This window comes from Otolemur garnettii, unplaced genomic scaffold (assembly GCF_000181295.1).
Source record: "Otolemur garnettii isolate 467f Iridium unplaced genomic scaffold, OtoGar3 scaffold00053, whole genome shotgun sequence".
Classification (NCBI taxonomy): Eukaryota; Metazoa; Chordata; class Mammalia; order Primates; family Galagidae; genus Otolemur; species Otolemur garnettii.
Genome location: NW_003852448.1, coordinates 7,701,336 through 7,726,047, shown reverse-complemented (window position 1 = coordinate 7,726,047; position 24,712 = coordinate 7,701,336). Strand labels below are relative to the sequence as shown.

The following is a 24,712-nucleotide window of genomic DNA, read 5'->3' as shown; positions in this document are numbered from 1 at the left end:
CCATCATTGTTGTTTGGCGGGCCCGGGCTGGGGATTCGAACCCGCCACCTTAGGTGTATGTGGCTGGCGCCTTAGCCGCTTGAGCCACAGGCGCCGAGCCCAGATTTTATTTTCTTGATCCACATCCCCTTTTGCAAGGCTGCCAAGAGCCTTACATATACATCGGGGCAGAATAGAAACAGGGCCATGGGGATGTGTGGGACTAGGTTCCTGGGCTCAGGATAATAGCAATAATCAATTCCAGATTCCCTCAGGAAAACAAGCTGCTTAGGAAGGATCAGGACAGCTTGGTACATTTTAGGAAGCTTCATAGGTAATGCCAGAGAAAATGGCAGATCAGGCCTTGATTTGGGCTGGTTCTCTCCTGTCTTCCCACCCAGTGCTCACCTGTCCTCTGCGGGAAACATGGAACCATAGAGCCTCTGCTCCAGCTCCACCAAAGTGACAATAGTTCCTATGATCTTCAACCTCTGCCTGGTTTATCTCCTAAAAAGAATCATTTTTTTTTTTTTTTTGAGACAGAGTTTCACTTTGTTGCCCTCAGAGTGCTGTGGTGTCATAGCTCACAGCAACCTCAAATGCTTGGGCTCAAGCAATTCTCTTCCCTCAGCTTCCCAGGAAGCTGGGACTACAGGCTCCCACGGCAATGCCCAGCTAATTTTTTTTTTTTTTTTTTAAGAGATGGGAGCTCAGGCTGGTCTCCCCAAGTGCTAGGATTTTTTAAGAGATGGGAGCTCAGGCAAGCCTCCCAGAGTGCTAGGATTACAGGTGTGAGCTATCACGCCCAGCTAAAAAGACTCTTTACCCTTTAGTAAGTTCCCTGTGTAACATGAATCTAAGGTATCAGATCTAGACCAGGCTGAGAATGGGACTACATGTGTTTAGTCTAATTCTCAAGGCTTCCTGAAATTTAGTCACAAAATAGGGAAGATCTGCCCTGGATCTGTGTCGTCCTTGCTATAGAACTGTGGTATCATTAATGACCAGTCCCAGCTCCTGGTTGCTTACTGTTTGGCTGCCTTTGGGAGCTGAGAGAAATGAACTGCCAATGAAAGGTGGTCTCAGTCTCTTTGTAAGAGGTGCTCACCACTGTTAGAGTGAATGAGATTGATAAGTTTGCCATTCCTGGAATCAGGAATAGCCAGAAATTTGCCTCCAAGGAAGGTGAGAAGGTAGGCCAGGCATTTCACTGAACTGTACTTCTCTTCCCTCCCTGACCTTAATACTTGCCACATTATTAGCCTACCTGTTTTTCTTTCTTTCTTTTTTTTTTTTTTTTGAGACAGAGCCTCAAGCTATCCCCCTGGGTAGAATGCGGTGGCATCACAGCTCACAGCAACCTCCAACTCCTGGGCTCAAGCAAGTCTCCTGCCTCAGCCTCCTAAGTAGCTGGGACCACAGGTGCCCACCACAACGCCTGGCTATTTTTTGGTTGCAGCCGTCGTTTTGGCGGGCCCGGGCTGGATTCAAACCTGCCACGTTGGGTGTATGTGGCTGGCGCCTTAGCCACTTGAGCCACAGGCGCCAAGCCCTACCTGTTTTTCTTCTTGATGGTTCTATCCTCTAGCTCCTCTACCAAATCAACACAGGTCATGCTTCTTCTCAGGAAGCCCAGTTGCCATGATGCCAACCAACTTCAGTTGGTTCCCCTTTACCCAGCGTCTCTGCAGATGGATACATAGAGTCCTGTTTCCCTTGTGTGTACTCTGTCCACTAATGCTGTTCTTACCTTGCTTATAAAGCACCAATCCCAAAGCTGCTGTGATATCTTTAGCCTGCGCCGCAGTACATACTCTTCCAAAACCACCACAGATTGATTCCTGTCCCATCCACTTTGCAGTGTCCTCCCTCAACAGATCTTGTTCCACAACAGAAGATCTTATGCTATCTCAAGCTTCAAAAAATTGGTGTGATGGAGAAAAAAGACCATTAAGAACAGAAAACTGGAAATGGGTATTTCCCCTAGGCCCTTATATCTAGAATATCAAAAGGTGGCAGAGATAGGCTAGGCTTCTGTGTCTCTTGTACAACTTATTAACAGTGATATGAGTGAGCCCTCCACCCTGCCCCAGTCACTGACAGGACCAGTCACATCTCCCTAGTTAGATAGCCTGGAAATAGCCTAGCTAAAGCAGGGTCAAGTGCTCCATTTCCCTTTATAATACAAAAGGGAGTAAATCTCCACCCTGAAGTCTGCCAAGTCTTCCAAAGAGGAAAAAGTAGAAATGAAGGAGCTTTTCTGTTTAATGGGTAGAGGAAAGAGAAGTGGCACATTAGGAACACACAGTGTCATGGCGCAAGCAGTCCCAAGTGGAAAAGCACAGGAGTGGAGGCAGTTCATGTGGAGCGGGATGGCCGGGGTGCTAATGGATATCTACAGAGTCCAGTGACAGTTGTATTTCATTTCTTTGTAAAGAGACGCAAGATGATGCCCACCCTAAAGGAATAGGATGGAATGAATTCTGGCTGAGGACTGAGGAAAACAGCTTTCCCAATCCTCAGTGGTGCAGACAGACAAGACAGCACCATATATACAAACTTTACACAAAATAAATAGGGAGCTGCCACCCACTTGGCTAGATACAGTCTTGGATTCCTCCCCTTGGCAGCAGCTGTTCCAGGGCATTAGCCACAGAACCTTCAAGCTCTAAGACATCATAACCCTCCCCCCACCCCCAGGAGTCCACCTTGGTCCCCACAATTCCTCCACAGTTAGAACCCAAGCCCCTTTACCCTGCAGCCCCTAGTCCTGAAGGTCTCTGGAATAAGGTCAGGGCCAAGTGCCCACATCTCAGGTTCCTAGAGGAGCACACCATGGTTTAGGCTAATGGCCAACTACTGCTTCTCCTGGAACAGAATCACAGTGGCAGCCCTCTGGTCCACAGAATCCTAACTCAGTCTCACACCGGCTCAGGTACAGATCCATTGTCTTCCTATGTCCTTGGGTGCCCATTCAGGGCCGGGCCCCCTGTTCCATTTGTTGATGCTGGCTCCGCACAGCAAATCTGTTGACATGCACAGGTATGGGCACAACAATCTTGGGGTTTCTTACAGGCTCCCCAGAACGGCTGCTCACATTACCAGCTTTGATGCGCTTCCACTTGGCCCGTCGATTCTGAAACCAGATCTTGACCTGCACCTCACTGAGTTTGAGGGCATGGGCGATCTGGGAACGCTCTGTCAAGCTCAGGTATTTCTTGCAATGAAACTCCTTCTCCAATTCCAAAAGTTGCTCACTGGTAAAAGCTGTGCGACGCCGTCGGCTTTTCCCCCCGGGAGCTGTGACCCCTGTTGCCACTGGTGCCCCCTCCTCAGCTCCAGTCCCCAGGCTTCCCTTTAGCTTCGGTTTAGGTCCCAGAAGAGCCCCTGGACCCCCTGCAGAACTGTCCAGGAAACCGTCGTCCTCGCTGTCACCGCCTGAGCCCTCTTCCTCCTGTTCGCTGCCTGCTGGGTCTCCTGCTGGTGCCTCATCTGAGCTGTACACCTTCCCCTCTGCTGTGAGGAGTGAGAAACCAATGGATAGGGAGGGAGATGGCAAGGAAAAGACAGTTTGGAGACAGCACAAGGAACCATGGCCAGGAGCAGGGGTAGGGGACAGCAGGAAAGATGCAGACATAGGAGATGGGGAGGAGAGGAGACAGGAGGATCGAACATCCAAGGTAGGGAATGGGAAGGGGTTTAGGGAAAACAAAGAAATGGGAAGAAAGGTATTAACCAGCACAGATTTCACTATGGAAAAGTGGGGGAGGCAGTAAGTGTACTGACAATGACCCCTTAGTTATCCCACCACCCCATCACATTCTCCTTGCCCACCACCTCCCCAGCTTTCTCCAAACCCAGAGACCAAGGGCCCAATGGGCTCATTTTGACATCACCCCTCCAAAGCCAGACTCATAGCCTCAGGTCCCAGGAGCAACAGAGAACCTGGCTTAAAGTCCTTTCAGAGTACTACAGTGGGAAGGAGTGAAGCAAAGAAGTTAAGGAGAACTGACTTTCCCAGGATAGATGGGGAGATACGGGATGTCAGCCTCTATCCACATCTGGCCCAGTTGGCAAGACCTGTCTCATGACCTCTATTCTTTCTATTTTTCCTCTTCACTAGATCTAGAATCATAATCTCATTTCCAGGTAGAACCTTCATGGTCATCTGATCTGTCGCCCTCTACCCACCCAAATTTGTGTCAAAGAAATGTTATCAAAGGACCTGGGAGTCTGAGGTTTCCTGACCAGCCCCCTTCCCAATTCTTCTTAACCAGACACCCAGCCTATAATGGGACTCCCAGCCACATGGTGCTTTGTATGCAGCCATATTTTTCTCCTAATTACTTAGCCCTCCTGACCCTCTTTGATCCCTACCCTTATTTTGAAGTAACATCATCTCTTTCCCACCTTCCCTCTTTCCTCGCCAAAATTCCCTGAGTAGCACAAAGAGCTACTTTCTGCTCAAGTTCAGAATCCTGAAGACCCTGAGCTTGATGTCAGCTAGAAGGACTGGAGGGAATATGGGAGAAGGAGGAAGAAGTGCAGCAAGGAAAAATATAGAGAAAGAAATGGTAAAAAAGAAACTGACTGGGCAGTGCCTGTGGCTCAAAGGAGTAGGGCGCCAGCCCCATATGCCGGAGGTGGCGAGTTGAAACCCCGCCCCGTCCAAAAAAAAGAAAAAAAAGAAACTTTCACTCAGTAGATTACCAATTATTTATAATCACAGACATATAAACATTTTAATCCACACATTCTAAAATTTAATTTAACCACTAATTTTAACCTTATCCCCTGATTTTTTTTTTCTTTTTGAGACAGAACCTCAAGCTGTTGCCCTGGGTAGAGTGATGTGGCATCACAGCTCACAGCAACCTCAAACTCTTGGGCTTAAGCAATTCTCTTGCCTCAGCCTCCCAAGTAGCTGGGACTACAAGCCCCTGCCACAACGCCTGGCTATGTTTTGGTTGTAGTTGTCATTGTTGTTCAGCAGGCCTGGGCTGGATTCGAACCTGCCAGCTCTGGTATATGTGGCTGGCGCCTTAGCCGCTTGAGCTACAGGTGCCAAGCCCAGCCCCTTGATGTTTTTTATTGGAACTACAGATAATATTTTACAAATGTTTTCAGTGTTTTGAGTTTTACAAACTCCCCTGTTTTCTGACCAAAGGACCAATGAGCAGTGAAACAACAAAAAGTCAAAAGACAACTATCCAATAGGAAAGAGAACAAACAAAATGGATCATCTGTGAACTGAATAGTTAGCTCTTTCCCAAGAGAGTTCACTGTGTAAAGGCAGGAGGCCTTTACAAACATCTGTGGGAGTGAATCTACCTTTATTTGCCTGGTATCACATGTACATACATAAGCACTCTCAGAGGTTGAGAATACAACTCAAGGTAAACTAAATTCAGGGCACAGTGAAATGCTTTATAATAGAAAGAAGGTATGTGTTCCGTGCTTAGAACACCTCCCAGCAGTCAGAGCTTCTTGGCATTCTTCCCCTCACCCCCTACTCCCCAGAGTCATCTCTTCGCCCTCACTGCTACAGCCTACACCTATTTCTTTTCCTCAAGAACCACACTGACATTTTCCTTTATGGCCAGAAATACAACCCTTGTTCACATCACCCACCTTCATCCCAATCAGCTCCACACCTCAAGGGTATTTTCACCCATGCCTTTTCTTCCTCTTGTGCTTCCTTCTTCATCTAACCTTCTCAAAGCCCATGTGGCACACCCCAGTTTAGGCTCACCATGTTTTCCCATGTTGCTCCTACTCATTGCTTTTCACCAGCAAATTGTCTTGTACTCTCTTGAAACAGCTTTCAAAATCTTCACTTGTACCCAGCATCAAGCCCCATCTGGATAAGTACCAGAGACCGTAGATAATGTGTTCCTCATTACATGCACCTCTCATCTTCCCACGTTCTCTCTCCCTATTCCATCACTAGCCAAATCCATTTTGTTTTCTATAAGATTTACATCCTTGGTTTCCATGTTCATTTTGTCCCCATGTTATTTTTCTGCTTCATAGAATTTAGAATGTCCCAAACCAAACTTCAGATCTTTCTCCTAAATCAGCTCTTCCTCATCTCAGTTAATGGTACCTCTATCTTCTGTGTGTTCAAACCAAACCTTGATGTCATCCTTCACTCCTCTCTCTCACAACACACACCCAATTCACCCATGAATCCTGCTAGTGCTGCTGCCTCTATACCTGAAGCCCAACCCCTTCTCTCCACCTCCTCTGCTATCAACAAGCCAGCATCACCATACTCTTTGATCTTTTTTTTTTTTTTTTTGCAGTTTGGCTAGGGCCGGGTTTGAATCAGCTACCCATGGTATATGGGTCCGGCGCCCTACTCACTTAGCCACAGGCGCCACCCCATACTCTCTAATCTTGTTCACTAACATGTCCTAGGTGGTTTCCCAGCTCTCCCCTTACCACTCCTCTTGCCCATTATTCTTCCCTCTGTTGGGAATACTATACTCTTCACGTAGTTCTTTGCTCTAATTCATTCTCTACATCCTTTAGGTCTTTATTTTACCAATGAGATCTTCTCTGATCATTCTTTTAAAATCAACACCCCCCATATTCCTATCTCCTTTCTCTGTTTTATGTGTTACTATAGCATATGCCAATTTCACTCATTTATTTTATTGGCTGTCTGTTGCTACTAGAATATAAGCTTCATGAAAGAAAGGATTTTCTTTTTGCTGTTTTTGGCCAGGGCTGGGTTTGAACTCGCCACCTCCGGCATATGGGACCGGCACCCTACCCTTTTGAGCCACAGGCGCCACCCGAAGGAAAGGATTTTAAATTTTTTTACACACCGTTATATCTTCAGCATTTTGAAAATTACATGCATAGAGTACTCAATAAATATTGATTGACTAAATAAGACACTATTTCCAGGCACTTGTGTGTGTGTGCTCTCTCTTTCTCTCTCTCTCTCCCTCCCTCTTTCCTTCCTTTCTTGTCCTTTTCTTTCCCAAGCCTCTCTTAAGATATTCTCCCAAACCCTGCACTACCCCAGATCCAGTGTCCGTAAGACATCCATGAATATTATCCTAACTACTTTTCAGAACACCTCAGATCTCACATTGGCTGGAAAGGAACCCATCCACAGTGGAAATCTACAGGATCTTAGAAATCTATAGCTTGCTAAAAGAAATTAAGGAGAATTCCAATACCATTACTAAATCCTCTAACTTTAATTTTTAAAACACAGAGAATAGTAATAACATAAAAAAAACCCCAAATTTTGTACAAACAGCTCAATTTTACAATATTTTAAATACTACTAAAAAAGCAGAAATTTCAGGGCTTGAAGAATGAAATCTTTTAGTACAGTTCCAAGCACCCAGGGGGGTGTCCAATAAATCTAATTTAGTGATGATTGAGATGAAGCTCCCAGGTTCCCGTATCTGGCAGACCCCTCCTGTGATCGCATCATCCATTCCCCTGTCTTCTGACAGATCCGTAAAATCAAGCCTACATGAGCCAGCCACTCTCACAGGTGGCTTTTAAAGCCATATAAAGAACACGGGTTCACAACCTCCCTTGGTTACTTGATCCCAGTAGGATGCTGAGTGGCAAGGGTAAGCGTTTCTCTCTGAGCCTTTATAACCATGACATTGAGGACTCTGATAAGCAACTTTGGGAACAAAATGGGGGGGCGGATAATAATAATAAATAGGAGAATAAATAGAAGAAAGTACAGCTATACACCTCAGAGGACGGCGTCTGGGACAATGAGTGAGACTGACAATGAGTGGGAGAGAGCAGGCAAGGCTGAAGCAGGGGTAGAGAAGTGGCAGAAGGATTAAATGAGTCAAAGAAAATGAAAGAGCTGAAGAGTTTAGAAAAGGGAAAGAGAAAATAGGGGGGAAAAAACAGGAGAAAGAAATCAAAAGGTGTTTTTTAAAAAACACTGCTACCTCCCCCCACACCCCTACCAGAATACTGATGCATTTGGAGCAAAGCAAATCATTTTGGCCCTACCATTTGCTCTCCGCTGTACCAACAGAAAGAGCACTACAGAATGATGGAAACGGAGGCAGGGAAACAGAATGAGCAAAACAGCAGTGTGGACCTTTAAATGCAGCAATCCCCAAACGGCTTACTATTTTCTCATGAATTAACTAAGAAACAAATACAAACTATTTTATCAAATGTATGATATTCATTAGTGGTAAAAATAATCAAACAGAATAAAAATTGAACATAAAAATATACTGACTAAAAATTGAAAGAAGCAAATCTTTTCCCCCTAGCCCCAGCAACAGGATCCCCCTGTCACTCAGGCAGTGCAGGAATGCAGTGGTGCAATCACAGCTCATTTAAAACCTTCAACTCTCAGGCTCAAATAATCCTCCTGCCTCATTCTCCATAGTAGCTGGGACTACAGGTACGAATCACCCTCCCCCAGCTAATTTTTAAATTTTTTTTTCATAAAGATAAACTTCACTATGTTAACCAGGCTGGTCTTCAATTCCTGGCCTCAAGTGATCCTCCTGTCTCAGCCTCCCAAGATGCTGGGATTATAGGTGTGAGCCACCATGCCCAGTGCAAATCTTTTTAATAAAATTCATATTTGCATCTCATTTTATCACGGACCCGCCAACATGGGCCATGTTTGCACCAAAACCATGAAGAAGGCAGCCCGGGTCATCATCAAGTACTTACACCTATCTAGGCAATGACTTACATGTACAAGCGCATGTGCAAGGTGATTGCCATCATTCCCAGCAAGAAGCTCTGCAACAAGATAGCAGGCTACGTCACACACCTGATAAAATGGATACAGAGGGGTCCAGTGAGAGGCTTCTCCTTCAAGGTGCGGGAGGAGGAGAGAAAGAGAAGAGACAACTATGTCTCTGAGGTCTCAGCCCTGGATCAAGAGATCATTGAAGTAGATTCTGACACTAAGGAAATGCTGAAGCTTTCAGACTTTGGCAGTCTGTCCAACCTCCAGGTCACTCAGCCTACAGTTAGGATGAATTTCAAAGCACCATGTGGAACTGTTTGTCTGCTGTGCGGTAACATTTTAATAAACCTAGGACAACAGCAAAAAAAAAAAAAAATTCATATTTGCAAAATCTGATTTGGAGTATTTAGACCTGGTAAATAAAGTAAACTTCCAACCACAGACACTATAATTGGTTGATATGAGCAAAAATCCTTGATCAACAAAACAAGATTTTGTAAAAAATTTTACATGGAAAATAAGGATTCTTATTCAATAATGGTGAGACTATTCTCAGCAAAATGAAAAAATATATATATATAAAATTTTTTTTGCAGGTTTTGGGCGGGGCTGGGTTTGAAACCACCACCTCCAGCACATGGGACTGGTGACCTACTCCTTTGAGCCACAGGCACCACCCAGCAACATGAAACATTTTTAATTGGAAAAAATTAGACTGTACTAGGCAGGCAGCCTAACAGCCAGAAAGATTCTGTCTTTTGTGTATGAGAATGATAATTGGTAATAAGAAGACTATATTGTGTTTCTACCTTATTCCCTATAGGTAAACCTAGAACTTGTGAAAAACATTTGGTCTCTGGTCAGGGGGGATGATAATAGGACATACTGGTTATGAGGAAACATGAAGAGTTCATGTGATTTCTCCTAGTACATGCTATTATCCTAAGAACCAGAAAACACAAGGTTTAAATCACTATTTCCCATAGAGTTTATGCTAGGAGCATTGATCTTGCTCCAGAGAACAGCACTCAGGAGACATGCTTACATGAGTCTTTCTTCCAAGAAGAAGAGCAGCAACTCTGGTGTCAGAGGGAACCCCCATCTAGGCAATGGGTTAGGTCAGGGCGGGGAAGAAATCAAAAGCCAAAGAATCCACGGTAGTTATTCTCCAGGAGAAAGAATACACAGCACCAGACTCACTCAAGGTAGAGGTGAAGTGCTTCAGCTGGAGTCACTAAGGATAATGGAGAACCATGAGGACTTTAGACATCCAGCTATAGAAACTCAAGTATCCCTTGTGCTGTTCCTTATTCATCCAGTTACTCTATCTCCCATTGTCGTAGCTTATAGAAAATCAACTGTCTTTATAGAAAATAATTCCCTCCATTCTGATTTCTCTTCCGTCTACTTCAAAAACAGCTACCCTAACACTTCCTCCATCCACTCTCAGGAAAAGTTCCCTCCTACCCTGCCCTTCCCAGGACAGTGAATATCCTCCTGATCTTCTTGGGTCAACTGATCATCTCCCTCAATACAGCTCCAACTTGGGTGGGATCAAAAGGTGGGAGAAAAAAGGTAATCCCTCAAGAAAGAGATATATTTGCCATCACTCCATTCTAAATCCTCATTTCATCATCATGCTTAGTACAGATAATTTCTCTGTTCTTTTCAGGCACAGTACTTTTTCTCATTGGTTATAACAACCAGCTCACTTTTGATTTGTTTTCTCTCATCCCTATTAATTTCATACTTCCATTATGCTACTAGTCTTTCCTATAATTTTAGGTACAATAAGAACATTCATTTTCACTTTCTCACCACTTGTCCTATGACTCTTTAGCATTCTTTACTCCAAATCAGTGGGAGAAGTTTCTCTACATCACTGCCATCCTGAGTCCCTCCCAGCTTCATGAAAGTTTAGTGATAGGAGATGAAGGTTCTAGACATGGTGCTCTCTGCAGAGCTCAGTACTTCACTGTACACTACAATTTCCTACCTCCAAGCTCAGAGCTCTTTTCATGGCATACTAACACTGTCATTGCCAAGAGCACTCTTATACGACCTTTAACTTTTCAAAACATTTTTCACGTTATCTTCAAGCAACTCACTGAAGTAAAGCAGCTCTATATTATAATTAGTAATCAGAGAGTTTGTAATCTTATTTTCAAGTAAAAAAAAAATGGAGTTTCAGAAAGATTAAGTGATTTTCCCTAAGTTACATAGACAGGGACAGAGCACCATGTCTAGAACCTTCATCTCCTATCACTCCAGTTAATGCTCTGTTTTGTCCAATACAATATTTTCTCCTCTCCTTTTACTTGAAGTAAAAGCCCTCTCTCCAGATGCCTCATTAGATAAATAACCTTCCATCAAAGTAAGTTTAGGTCTTATCCCTTTCACTTATCACCACAGAGCTCTAGCCTATTCATTAATATCTTCCCTTAACATTGTCAGAGAAGATTCTTAAAACCGGCATAGGAGAGCCCTCACGCACCAAATGTCACCTGTCCTTTAATAGGCTACTTCTCCCACCATTCCCAAGACAAAATTCCCACTAGATCCTTTCTTCCAGTTCTTTCTCACCTTATTGGTTTGTTTGATGTAATGTTACCAGTTAGTGTTCCTTTTATTTAAAAAGTATTTTCTAACTTTAAAAATAATACTGCCAAACTATGGAAAGGGTTTTATTACCAGTTTTCTCTAGCTTCTAGTTTACAACTGTATCCTTCATCTCTCAGTCTTTCTTGTATAGGAATCAGAACAAAGAGACAGCCTCATGGAGGAACAGAAATTGTTCTACTGTCTTTCTCTCTGCCTTCCTCACTACCGAATTCTCTTCAGAACTTCACTCTCAGGATCACTTCTATCAGTCCTCAGACTACTTAGCTAGCCAGTGTGGAAGCTAACTATTTCCTTTCAGTATTCCTACCTAATACCGAAAGGGAGCTGAAGGCCCATTCTTTCCGGTTCAGGAAGATACCGGTTTTGAGTTGGTTTTGTTTGCCAGCATCTTTTCCCCTTTTGTTCAGAGGGACTGAACTGTCTTCCTTCAGAGCACTGCTTCTTCCCTTCAACTCAATACCCAGTGAGACTGTGAATGGCTTTTCTCTACCTTCCTGACCAGAGTAGGCACGTGACCCAGAACTAACCATTTGCAACATGCTATCTCCCTGGAGACACGACTCAAGCTAGTTAATTAGTCATCCTAGGGTTTTATATATGATAGAATTCACTGGGGTCCTAAGCTAGGATTATAAAAATTTAGAGCTGCACATATTCATGCCCTCTCCTACCTCTCACTAAATGAAGGGAGCTGTCTTAAGGAGAGAATGAGGTGAAGATAGACAGAAAAGCCAGGCTGAGAGCAGGAAGGAGGGTCTTAACAACAGCTTGCCTTTCCACATCCACTCAGGTACCTACCTCCCAGTTATGTAAATCAATAAATCCTCATTTTATCTTAAATTAGAGTTGAGCTACTGTCACTAACAGCCCCAAGAATTCTAAGTATAATGCTTAATTAGAAGAGATCATTGGCTTGGCACAAGGGCTCATGTCTGTAATTCCAATACTTTAGGAGGCCATGGCAGGAGGATCACTAGAGGCCAGGAGTTTGAGACAGCCAAGGCAACATAGTGAGACCCTTATCTCTACCAAAAAAAATTAAAAAGAAAAAGAAGAGACAATAATTACATGACTCCAAGGAAAGTAAGTCTCTCTCCCTCACTCCCATAGTTCTCTCATCCAAAATAATTTTTCCATATTCCCTGAAATTATTCATAGTAATACCATGTAAAATTCCACCTGTTTGAAATTCATCTGAACTTTAAAAAAATCTCATTAATCCATCAAGTGTTAATTAGTTTAACCCAAAAGCTTTGGTCCTAACATCAAATTGAGATGGACATATATGAGGGAATAGAAATTTTGATGAAGAAAACAGGAGGGTTTTTTTTTTTTTAATGGAAAGAAAAGGAGAACAGGCCCTACTGAGGCACAGCAGAGATGCTTTAGGCAGCCTTAGGATCTACAGAGGATGCCAGAATGTGAGCTAGGAAAAAGAAGAGAGAAAAAGCGAAAGACAAATTTGAAAGCTACCCTATTAGATTCAGCACAGTGTTCTCTCCAGCAGTTCCCATATAGCCAATTCTCAGAATACAGCACTCTCTCCATCATCACTCCCAGAAATATTTGTCCTTATTAGTACACAGTGTCACCTATCCTATACCATTCCTAGTAAAGAAATCTTTCCCAAGTTAATTCCCAGGAAGGTTTCCCCACTTATTTCCAATGCAAGGATAGTAATAATTCCTTAAGCACCTATTACTTCCAGGATGCTGTACAAAATCTTCACATGTAATCCTCAACTCTATGAGGTAAGTATTATCGCCCTTATTGTACTGATGAGAAGACTAAAACTGCAGAGCTTAGTATTTCACTGTAGACCACAAAAAGCAGCACCAATATCTGTATTCAGTTGACCAAAGCCCATGCTTGTTTCTCTGCACTCTACCACATCTCTTTGTTACTTGAGAATGCAAAGAGACTGATTTCTAATGTGACCCTATCATAAATACTGTACTAGATTTTTAAAAATGGTATAGGCTAGGAACTGATTGTACAATACAACTTTTTTTTCATTGCTCCCTTCCTCACCAGGTAAAGTTGGTCACAATTGATCCTCAATCTATTTGGCCTAGGCAAAATCTACTCCTGCCTTTATCAAATGATTCTTTCTCTTATTTAATATGACAACTGTACACAGTCATAGCTCAGGTACCACCTCCCCAATCCCAGATGACAAAGCCTTTTCCATCCTAAAGCCCAGCCCTGATTTCACCTCAAGATGCATGCATCCCAGCCTGCCCTCTCTTCCTCCTCCACAACTCAGCATTGAGAAGTATAGAATTTCCTCTAGGCCCTTTGCTCAGGATGCCTTTTTTACTTTTTAAAGAAACAATTCATTAATAAAGGTATCCTGATAGATAATAATGGAATTGTAGAGCTAGAAGCGACTTAGACATCACCTATTTCAAGCCCTTTATTTTACTGATGAGGCTAAGACAGAGGTGTGATCTGGTCCAGATCGTTGCTGGGCACTATCAGTGCCTTAGTACAGTTCACAGAGCAGCTATCATTCCCTCCAGCACACAGTTTTACCTTCCTCTCCCTTCCCTGTCGAGACACCTCTGCATCACTTCTCTTTCCACTGCTCCCAAGTACATAGTTCCCTTTCCCCCATTATTTCTATTATAATACTATCTTCTCCATAATTCAGTCATCATCTTCCATTTCCCCCAGTTCAGGAGTGTTTTCTTTTTTATGCCAGTCCTAATTTCTGGATAGTGCTCCTTTGTTAACAACCTAATCTCAGTGAGATCCTACAGCCCTCCTTTTGATACAGATGTTTCTTTTCACCCCCTTGAAGATCTTACTTCTTCCCTTGATGAGGAACAGTGAAGACACTGCTTCATAGCTACTTGTGACACAGTGCTGTCTCTTCCTAGTACCCCTTAATTCAAGCCATATGGGTTACTCTTCCACCACCCCATATCCAAGCATGCCTTTTCTCTCTCACCTTTTCTTCCAATTAGTCCTAGCATATCAATATTTTGTCCACGTTACTTTAAACTGATAACTTTCTTCCAGCGTGATCATATTTCCAATAAAAATCTCCAGCCTCCTTTACTGCTCCTAATCCAAGCCTCTTTTGTGGTTTCAGGCACCATCTGCATAGAGAGCTCAGTCCCTTTCATTGGTTCAGAAGGAAGGTTTCCTCTTTCCTACTCCTAACATGGTGCATTTACCCATTCCTTCTAAATAAAACTTCTTTCCTCTCCCCAGACACCTTCCTTCTCATCATTCCTGCTTAAGCCTCTCTCTTTTTGTGCATCTACTCCATTACTTCTCTCCTTTCTCTCCTATTTAATATGATGGCTGTATATAGTCATAGTTCAAGTACCACCTCTCCAATTCAGATCGCAAAACCTTTCCACCCTAAAGCCCAGCCTCAACTTCACTTCGAGATGCATGTGTCCCAGCCTGCCTCCTCTTGCAAATCAGTTTCGCTGAAAAGATCCTTCTTTTGGCCAAGTTCAGTGGCTGAAGTCTGTAGTCCCAACACTTTGAGCACTTTGGGATGCTGAGGCAGGAAGATCATTCAAGGCTGCAGTGAGCTATGATTGCCTACTGTACTTTAGCCTGGATGATAGAGACATTATCTCTCTCTAAAAAAAAAAAAAAAAAAAGAATCCTTCTTTTCCCATTACTTCCAATGCAGAATTCTTGCTTCCTCTTATACAACTTCCTATTGTAACATTTCTCTCAATGCAAATAACTTTGCTCATATCATGTTCCTCCTTTCCAATTAAACTATTCCTCCCTCAGTATTCCACTTGTTGCCTCTGTCCCATCATTCCCAGTACAGGCAATTCATGCCCATCACTGTGAGTATAAGAATCCTCCTCTTGATCTTCTAGACTACGTATCTGCATATATACATGTGTGCCACTGCAGAGAGCCTTCTCTTTGCCAATGCCCCCAACAAGTGTCATGTATGGCACAAGGCATCTCAGCATCCCATTTCAATGCTCTTCGTTTCTGAGATTTATCTTTGAACCAGGGAGTCTTCACCTTTTTATGCCCTCAACCCCTTTGGCAGTCTGATAAAGCCTTCTCAGAATAATCCTTGTAGGTATACATCTGAAGGCAACTATATTAAAATATAGATAAAAATATTTAAAATTAAATTTGTGATATAATCATATGCTTCTTTATTAATTAAGCAAAATCCCTCCAAAGATTGTAAATTCATATAATCAATGTCAATGCTTTCTGTTAGTGACAAAAACCTCATGTATTGCTGAAACTCTTATAATTTTTGGCCTACATTAATAATAAAAGTTAGTACCAAATTTTAGTGAGAAGTTAGTAAAAATAAAGATAAAATTTTTTCCTATCCATACTTAATACCATCCCCTGACAAAAGGTCCAAGGAGTCCAAGTTAAGAACCCTAATTTATGGCTTGGTGTCCATAGCTCAGTGGTTAGGGCGCTGGCCACATACACCGGGGCTGGCAGCCCAGACCTGCTAAACAATAATGACAACTATGACAACAACAAAAAATAGCTGGGTGTTGTGGCAGGTGCCTGTAGTCCCAGCTGAGGGACTGCAAGGCTAAGGCAAGAGAATTGCTTAAGCTTAAGAGTTTGAGGTTGCTGTGAGCTGTGTCACTACGGCACTCTACTGAGGGCGACATAATGGGACTCTGTCTCAAAAAAAAAAAAAAACCTGATTTAAACATTGGGACCTATAAAATGGAAAGGAACATTAAAAGTAATCTGAACCGCAACTTTTGGACAGATGAGGAAACCAAAGCCTGGAAAAGTTATACAACTTTGAATCTCTCATAGTGTCTTGGACATACTAAGCCCCAAATTTAACTAAGTGACTTGTCAAAATTACACAGCTCATGAATGAGAAAGTTAAGACGTGTGCCCATGTGTCATAATTTGTAAATAAATGTTTCTTCAATCATATTAAGTTAATGCAACATTTGTCCTATAAATGTCAATGGAGCAAACATTCTCCTATATTCTCTTCCTCAGAAGTTCTAGAAAAACATACTCTGGGTCTTCATCATTTCTCCCAAAATTCTCCCTCTTGTTTTTTCTTTTCTTTTTTCTTTTTTTGAGACAGAGTCTCACTATGTTGCCCTCAGTAGAGCGCTGTGGCATCACAGCTCACAGCAACCTCAAACTCTTGGGCTTAAGTGGTTTCTCTTGCCTCCATCTCTCCAGTAGCTGGGACTACAGGCACCCACCACAATGCCTACCTACTCTGTGTATGTGGCTGGCACCATAACCACTGTGCTGCATGTGCTGAGCCACTCTCTCCCTCTTGTTTGTAACAACACAAGTCTGATTCCACATCACTTTCTATTATCATTTTCTATTTTCATCTCACAAGTAAATATCATATCTTGACAGTCATAATAGATACCTATTCAGAAATTAATTAATGGTCATCTAAAATGTTCCCTAGCTACAATCAGGCACTTAGCTTATAGAAATCAGCACTTGACTATCATGCTTCAAGGAAATTTCCTAGTGTCTTTGTATAATTTCAATTATTGTTGACAATCTCTATTCAGAAATTAGCAATTATTTTTGTTTAGTTTGTTTTTAGAGACAGAATCTCACTTTATTGCCCTCAGTAGAGTGCCATGGCATCTCAGCTCACAGCAACCCCCAATTCCTGGGCTTAGGGCGATTCTCTTGCCTCATCCTCCTGAGTAGCTGGGACTACAGGTACCTGCCATAACACCTGGCTATTTTTTTGTTGCAGTTTGGCCATGGCTGGGTTCGAACCCACCACCCCTGGTATATGGGGCTGGCACCCTACCCACTGAGCAACAGGCACCATCCTTCTGTTTAGTTTTTAAAAATAATTTCATTACACTGCTATCTCTTAGGTTTGTCCCATCATATTCTCTTATTCTATTACCTGCTACATCACCCTCAATTACAAATGTTTTCTCTGGCATTATCTCTCATGCCAACCTCACTGTATTTTTATCATCCATCTATTCTCAGTATATATATTTTTATCATCCATCTAACAATTATATATGGAGTATCTACCACCCCTCACTTCTCAAGCTTTCATATTTGGGCAATCCAAGCTTTTTCTCCTTGAATGAATTATTGCTCTAGAAACCCCCAGTTTAAAGTTTCCTTCTGTGTTTCTTTATAAAAAGCACACAGCTCAGCTTGGCGCCTGTGGCTCAAGTGGCTGAGGCACCAGCCACATACACTTAAGGTGGCAGGTTCGAATCCAGCCCGGGCCTGCCAAACAACAATGACGGCTGCAACCGTAAAATAGCCAGGTGTTGTGGCGGGCACCTGTGGTCCCGGCTACTTGGGAGGCGGAGGCAGGAGACTCGCTTGAGCCCAGGAGTTGGAGGTTGCTGTGAGCTGTGATGCCACAGCACTCTACCCAGGGGGACAGCTTGAGGCTCTGTCTCAAAAAAAATAAAATAAAAATAAATAAAGTTCTTTAAAAAAAAAAAAGAGCACATAGCTCTTTTCATCATAGCACATAGCATCCTCTTCACCCATGCTCTCTGAGATGTGTATCTGTACCATATCTTGCCCATGACAAGTTAGCTTCAATTACACTTAGCCAGGGTTCACACAAACCCTCAGGCATACAATATCATCTCTGCCTACCCGTCCTCAGCCAGAATTCTTTTCTTTCCTATCATTTAGAGATTACTGCTCTCTTCTTTCCATTATTCCTAATACAATGAAGATTCCTTATTCCACCCCAATTCAAAGCTTTTTCCGCTATCACTTTAACATGGCTCTGTTCTTACAACTCTTTAAATCTGCTTTATTGAATTTGGTTACCACTATTCGCATGAGGCTACCGGTCACCTGAAACATGGTTAATCTCCAATTTGAGATGTGCTAGAAGTATAAAATAACACTGTAGTTTGAAGATCTAGCATAAAAGAGGATATATCTCATAAAGAGTGTTTATACTGATTAATGTTAAAATAATATTTTGGACATACAGTTAATGAAATATATTATTAAAATTTAACTGTTTATTTTTATCTTTTTAACATGGCTACTAAAAACTTTAATTACATATATAATGTAATGACTTGTATTACATTTCTAATAGCTAGCACTACTTTGGGCTCTCCTGTTGATTCATATTTTAATCTTTCCAACTAATTCAATTTTTGAATTTTGAATTTTGAATTTTTTTCTAAATTTTTTCCTCTTTATCACTCTTACTAAAAGACCTTCTCCAATTATTCCCACTGCACACCACATCCTCAACCTAGAACTCTTTTCAATCTACCATTCTCAATACCTTTCTACCCCCTTATTTCTATACATGGTATTTCTTTTCATCTGCTAACATAGCTTCTACCCTTGCACTAAAATCATGACCTAGTTCTGGTTTTTTCTTCATCAGTTCTAGTAGAGAGTGGTATTTGTCTTAACTCTCAGCAAATTAAAAAAAAAAAGATCCCTGCAATTCCCAACAAAAAGAACTTCACTCATCATTCTCCAAATTGGCCTATCTATACTGTAATTTCATTTAAAGGGGCTAGTAATTGTGACACACTAAACAAATGTAAATTCATAATAATTTCAGAAAAATGTTGCTCATTCACACCAGGAGATCCATTTTTCCTGTCATCTTAAAGACTATATTCTTTTTCCAAATTCTTCTAATGTTGAGGTTTTCAGCCAGTTATTCACAGCAGAGAACTCTCTTATTTCCCTCCAAATGCTTGCACACAATTACCAAAACAGAGTATTTGTTTATCAACCATTTTTAGCAAGGGCCATATGTCATCAGTTCCCAAGCTGATTTTATGTCTAACATTTCTGGAATTGCATTTTCTTTTCACAATGATTTCAGACTAAGAAGATGGATGTGAATGGCTTGGCCAGGAAGAGTTGAGAGTTTGTAGAGAAGGTGATGAGAAGCACCAGTCACAGATAAGAGTTCCCACTCATTTTCCTCTTCCAGTGTTTCTTCTGAAGTCTTTCCTCCTTACTACTCTGTCCCAGCCTCCCCACTATAAACCCTTTGCATGTATCCCTTCCCAGTATAAGTTATACCTTTGTTTTAGCACTTTCTCAGAATTCATCTATAAGGTCTCCTTCTTGTCATTTTTAGGAAAGAAATTCCTTGCCTTTACTCCAAGAATAACACAAGTGTCCTTTTTTGCTTCCAACATTTTCCTCGGGTGATTAAGATCTTTTATTCATCATCCATATAAATTCCAGTTTCCCATCACTCCCAGTATTGAAAAACCTTTCTTTAAGGAAAATTATTCCTAGTGTTGAAACTTTTTCCTCTTCCCTTAGCAATTTTATTTAGCTCTCTCCCAGTTCTCTCATGACAGATATCTCTCTCTCTCTCCCTCTCTCTCTCTTCTGGTCTTGTGATATTGTCACCTTTTCATTTAGCCCAATCTAGAATTCCCTCTTTCAACAGAGAGCCCTCTCTTCTCTCATATTCTCTGTGGCCATCCCCATATACAGCTTATGCCTTGGTCCTTTCCTCTATTCTTATCTCTTCAACATTTTTCTTCTGTCCTTTGCTTATCTCTCTCTCTCTCTCTCAATGTCTAGTTTTTATAGCCAATATTCTATCTGTTTCAGAAAAGAGCCCCCCTCAGGGGCTGGGGCTAAATTTTTTAAAAGGAAAAGAGCCCCCATTATACTTGTGGGTCAAAATAAGAATCAAAGGGACATAAAGGAGGACAAGCTGCTCATCCTCCCATGGTTTGGGATAAAACTCTCAGTTCCCCCCTCACTGAGACCCCACCTGAGGGTCTCTCTTTCCCGGATGTGTCTGGGTATGATCTTATCGCCTCCAAAGCCATCTCTTTGATGGCCTGCCTTGCTCTCTTTCTGCCTTCTGGTCCTCCTATTGTGAATATCCTACAAATCCTTCCTTCCTAAAATCATCCTGCTGGCCACACCACCACTAGTACTGTACCCTAGGCCCTTTTATCTTGTGGACATTTTCTCCCACCTTCCAGTTGCTGCTCTATCTTTTCCTTATGATCCTCCTTAGAAGATGCTACTCAGACTTCAGTCATTGGATCCTCCTGGTCCATCCAGACATAAAAAGAAAACAACAGCTGCGTCCTCAAAGCCAAAAATGTCCAGAGCTAAGGGAGAAAAGAAGAGGAAGACAGGCCTTATGGCAACCCTTGGAGTCTAGAAGAGTGATGCCCTCTTTGGGCAATTTCAGGAAGAGCCAAGATACCTATCATTAAGAACTGCCTTTTCCTGTCAAAGGACAAAAGGACTCTTACATCTCCTAGGTCTCCATTAGCGTCAGCTCCCAGGTCTATCAGGGACATTTCCACCTGCTAATCTGGATGCAATGAATGATTTAGATCTAGATGCTGTTTGGGACTGAATTGGAGTCAGAACTTGCCTGTGATCAAGGGGTCTGAGACTCCAGGCTCCGGGCAGTGGCTGAGATTCTGAGCAGGTTCCAGTCTGGGATTTCCAGGAGAACACGCCTCCCACCTGCATCCCAGAGGGAGATTTATGCTGATGCTAAAGACGTTCAAGCATCAGAGCCCACTTGCACATAGCCCCTATTTTTCTTAAAAAGGGCCCACCAAATTATATAACCTGTGGGTCTCAGAACACCTGGATCTGTCTGGATAGAAGAAAGCATTTCTGGCCTCTAGTGGTTAAGACCAAAAGGTTGGAAAGGAGAGCTCTAAATGAATTGATCCTAAACCCAATTCAGGTTAATACACCCTGCTTCTAATGAGAGAGCACTCTCCCAGGGGAGTTTCCAGGGCTCTTGAATTATCTCTTAGCTGAATCTTAGCTGGATTCTTGCCTCCAGGTCTCTGGGCCACACCCAACTCAGCCCAGCCTTTAGCCTCGCTCTCTCTTAGTCTCCCAGTCAGTCTTGGTCCAGTGGGTTCTAGCCCCTCTGCTAGCTAACGCCTTCTGCTTAGCTCTAAATCTGCCAGTTCAGAAGTGTCCTCTGCTACTAAGGTGATGCCACTGCTTTAAAAATCCTCTGTTGTTCCTGTATCCAGAGCTCAACCCTGCCCTCTGAGTGTCTGGGGTCAATTCAATCTTCTCAGAAACAAGAACATCCCCAGCCTTACTGAACTGACAGCTGCTCCAACATACCCTCATTCTGGTTTCCCCAATCCACTCTTTTATCCTCTCCTAAAAGAGGAGAAAATGAAGGAATGCTGAAAAGGAGCTTGGCCCAATGCTTGAGGATGAGGATGCTGGAAGGAAAGGCACTAATTTGGAAGAGAATACTGGGAACTCTTCAGTTGAGGCTTCAGGCGCTCTGGGGACAGGACAAGGCAGGGGCTCTGGGATCTAGAGACGCTTTTTGGAACGGAGTTGGAGTCAGAACCTGCACGCGATCTAGGGGTTTGGGACTCCAGGGCTCCAGACAGTTGCCGAGATTCCGAGCAAGGTTCCCGTCTGGGATTTCCAGGTGAACGCGCTTCCCTCCCGGCGTCCCAGCACTTACCGGGCAGACTTGGGAAAGTCTCTGAGAAGTGCGGAGGAGGGGGTGGTGGGGGCTCTGCCACTTTCTCCCGGGCCGGTAGCAGCTCCTCGGTTTCCAGACCACCCTCTGGGCGTCGGCCGCCCGGCTCAGGGTTGTTGCGGGCAGCAGTAGCGGCGGCGGCAGCCGCGGCGAGCTCCGGGGGCCCGTAGAAGGTGTCGGGCGGCTCCGCGAAGCTGGGCAGTGCGGTGGTCAGCGCAACCATCGAGGGTACGGCCTGACTCAGCCCCGCGCAGAAGGTGTTGGTAAGGCGGCCGGCAAAGGAAGCTAGCGGGGCAAGAGGCGGGAGGCCCGCAGACAGCGGCGCGGGGGCCAACGCCTGCGGCAGCACTAGCGGCCGGTACGGCATGAACATAGGGTAGCTAGTGTAGACCAAGTGGCCGGAGCGCGGTGGCGGCGGCCCTATCAAGGAGTCGATAGAGAAGGCAGTGCCCGGGCCCCCGCCACTGCCCCCGCCGCTGTTCCCCGGGGCGCCGCTGCTTCCAGCTCTCTGCATGGTGCCCGGAGCTGCGGCCGCCCCGGGGCGCTCCCCTCCAGGCGCCGCCGTGCGCCCCGCGGCTCGGGCGCCCAGCGGGGACGCGAAGGGCTCGCTCCCTGACTCCCGGGCCGAGGTGGCGGCGGGGCGCGGGCTCGGCGCAGTGTGGCTCCGGCGCCGCGCTCCCTCTCTCACATAAGGAGGGAGGGGGCGGGCGAGCGGGCGGGTTGGGGGTGTCGCCCTCCGGACTCATCCATCTTCCTCAAATTACGCTTCACTTCCTCCCTCCGCCCGCCGCGCCGCGCCCGGCTCCCGCTCCCTCGGCAGAGCCCGTTCCCAGCGGCCCGGCCGACCGGCCCGGGACCCTCTACCCGCCCCCCACGGCCCAACCAACTATTATTAATGGAGATTGATGAGGCCGGACACGACGCTTTGTGAAAGTTTGTGGCCAACGAGAAGGCGGCAGCAGCTGCTGAGCCGATCCCGTTCCCGCCACCCAACCTGCCCTCCACTTAAACCCACCCGGCCTGGGCTCGGCCCGGCTCTGAGGGCAAGTGGGAGGCGGCCCAGGCCTGGACGGGGCACGGGTGGCAGGCAAGGAGAGCGCACCAGAAGGGACGGACAGCCGGTCCTGGGCCGCTGCCTTCCGTTAGACCCGGACCATCCCCAGGCCTGCCTCCCGCCCCCGACATCCCTTCCCCGACCCGTAAAACGGAATACGAACAACCTCCCGAGAACAATCTCCAGCGCAGCGGGCCGGACAGCACTTTTGCCGCTCCCTCGGGCGAGAGCTGGGCTGAGGACGACGACGCACGGACGGCAGGGGGCGCGCTGCGACCGCCTGGAGCCAGAGCCAAGGCTTAGGGCCACTCTCTGGGGGGCCTTTTCCCTCCTGTCTTCTCCACCCCATTAGCTTGCTCGCCCCTGGTCTCTATTCTCTTGGCATTGGTTCTTGCCCTTCTTCCTCGTTTTCCCCTCCATTGCCAGCTTTCCTCAGTTCCTTATTCTCACCTCTGGTAATTTCCTGTAGGGCCCGAACTATGCCAAGTACTTACCAGTCCTCTCACCTTTCCCCTCCATCTTTCTCCCATCTTTTTTTCCTTTCCCCCACTTTTCTTCCCTTTTTTGACCTCGTTTCTACTCCTTTTCCTATTTGATTAGCTCCTTCCCCTCTCTCATTCCCTATCCCAGTCCATCTTACTCTATTTTTTCTCATTTCTTGCCTCTTTATCTGTATCTCTTGTCTTTCTGTCTATCTCTATCTCCCTCCCTAGCTCTCTCTCCCTCTTCTGCTATTAATTTCCCTGATTGGCTCCCCAGCTCCAGCGCTGCTGATGAGTCCTATTCATTCCTGGGCCTGACATTCACGACCTGCCCTGGCTGATTGCTGGGGGCTGGCCTCAGGAGCGCTGATGAGCCCCAAGGGTCAGCTGCGCTAATTATCTGCTAATTGTGGATGACTCTGCTCACCTCCCCCATTCTCAGGCACAGAAATGGTGGTGCCCTAACCCTTTTACCGCCCCCCTCCTCCTGATTCCCAGCAGTAGAGTTGTCAATCTAGAGGCAAAAGTCATAGACACTTTGGCTTGATAGGTGTCTCAGGTCAGTGGGCAAGAAAAAGGCTTAAGACAGGCAAATCAAGAGAAGAGTGACCCAAGCTTTAGGGCACAGACCAAGCCTGGCCAGCTGAAGTATTATCCGATCACTAGGAAACTATTACTTATTCAGGTGGGGCCAGGGAGAGCCAAACTAGTTAAAATTAATTATAGCAAAGCCAGGCAAGTTTAGGAAGATGTAGTCTGTGTAGAGGAAGTAATTTGGATCTAGTGAGGAGGAAAACCTACACCAAAGATTCTCAGGCTGTCCAGCCAAGACAGAGCTGGTAGGAAGGAACTCTGGATCTCAGTGTTTGTTTCAATTAGGAGTACTACTCATGTCAGTCTGATGTATTCAAAATCGGCACCATAAAAGACAATGTTGCCAGGGTGCCCTGAGGAAGAGGGCAGAACTCAAGAACAGAGCTTTCTTTGGTTATGTCTCAACTGATAGCTCATCAGCAGTGAATGTAGTCCTGATCTACCACCGGTACTACATTAAACTCAGAGGCACTTAGAAGAGACAGGTCTGGTGGGAAGATGTCATAATGGAGAAAGCTTAGATCTGGGAACCCCAACTCACTACTGAGCACTTGTCTAAAGATAATCCTCAGAACAATCCTACATTAAATTAACCAAGTACTTCACTGTGGAAGACCAGACTTCAAAAGTGTATTGTATTTAAAAAGTGAGAGGTCAAGTACTTGGTTTGGTGGTTGAATGGTGTTGGATACATAATAGACGTTTATTGACTTGATAAATTTTTTTTTTCGAGACAGAGCCTCAAGCTCTCCCCCTGGGTAGAGTGCCGTGGCTTCACAGCTCACAGCAACCTCCAACTCCTGGGCTCAAGTGAGTCT

The 24,712-nt window shown here is 44.5% G+C and overlaps 1 protein-coding gene across 1 annotated transcript; it reads right to left on the bottom strand.

Annotated features, from left to right (window-relative positions):
• Window positions 1-2,953: 2,953 nt before the first annotated feature.
• GBX1 (gastrulation brain homeobox 1) lies at window positions 2,954-22,278 on the bottom strand. The gene is made up of 2 exons (XM_003792042.2): window positions 21,747-22,278; window positions 2,954-3,495 (listed from the first exon to the last, which is right to left on the bottom strand). Exons 1-2 carry the CDS (start codon window positions 22,276-22,278, stop codon window positions 2,954-2,956), a joined length of 1,074 nt encoding a protein of 357 aa, XP_003792090.1.
• Between the last annotated feature and the right edge of the window lie 2,434 nt (window positions 22,279-24,712).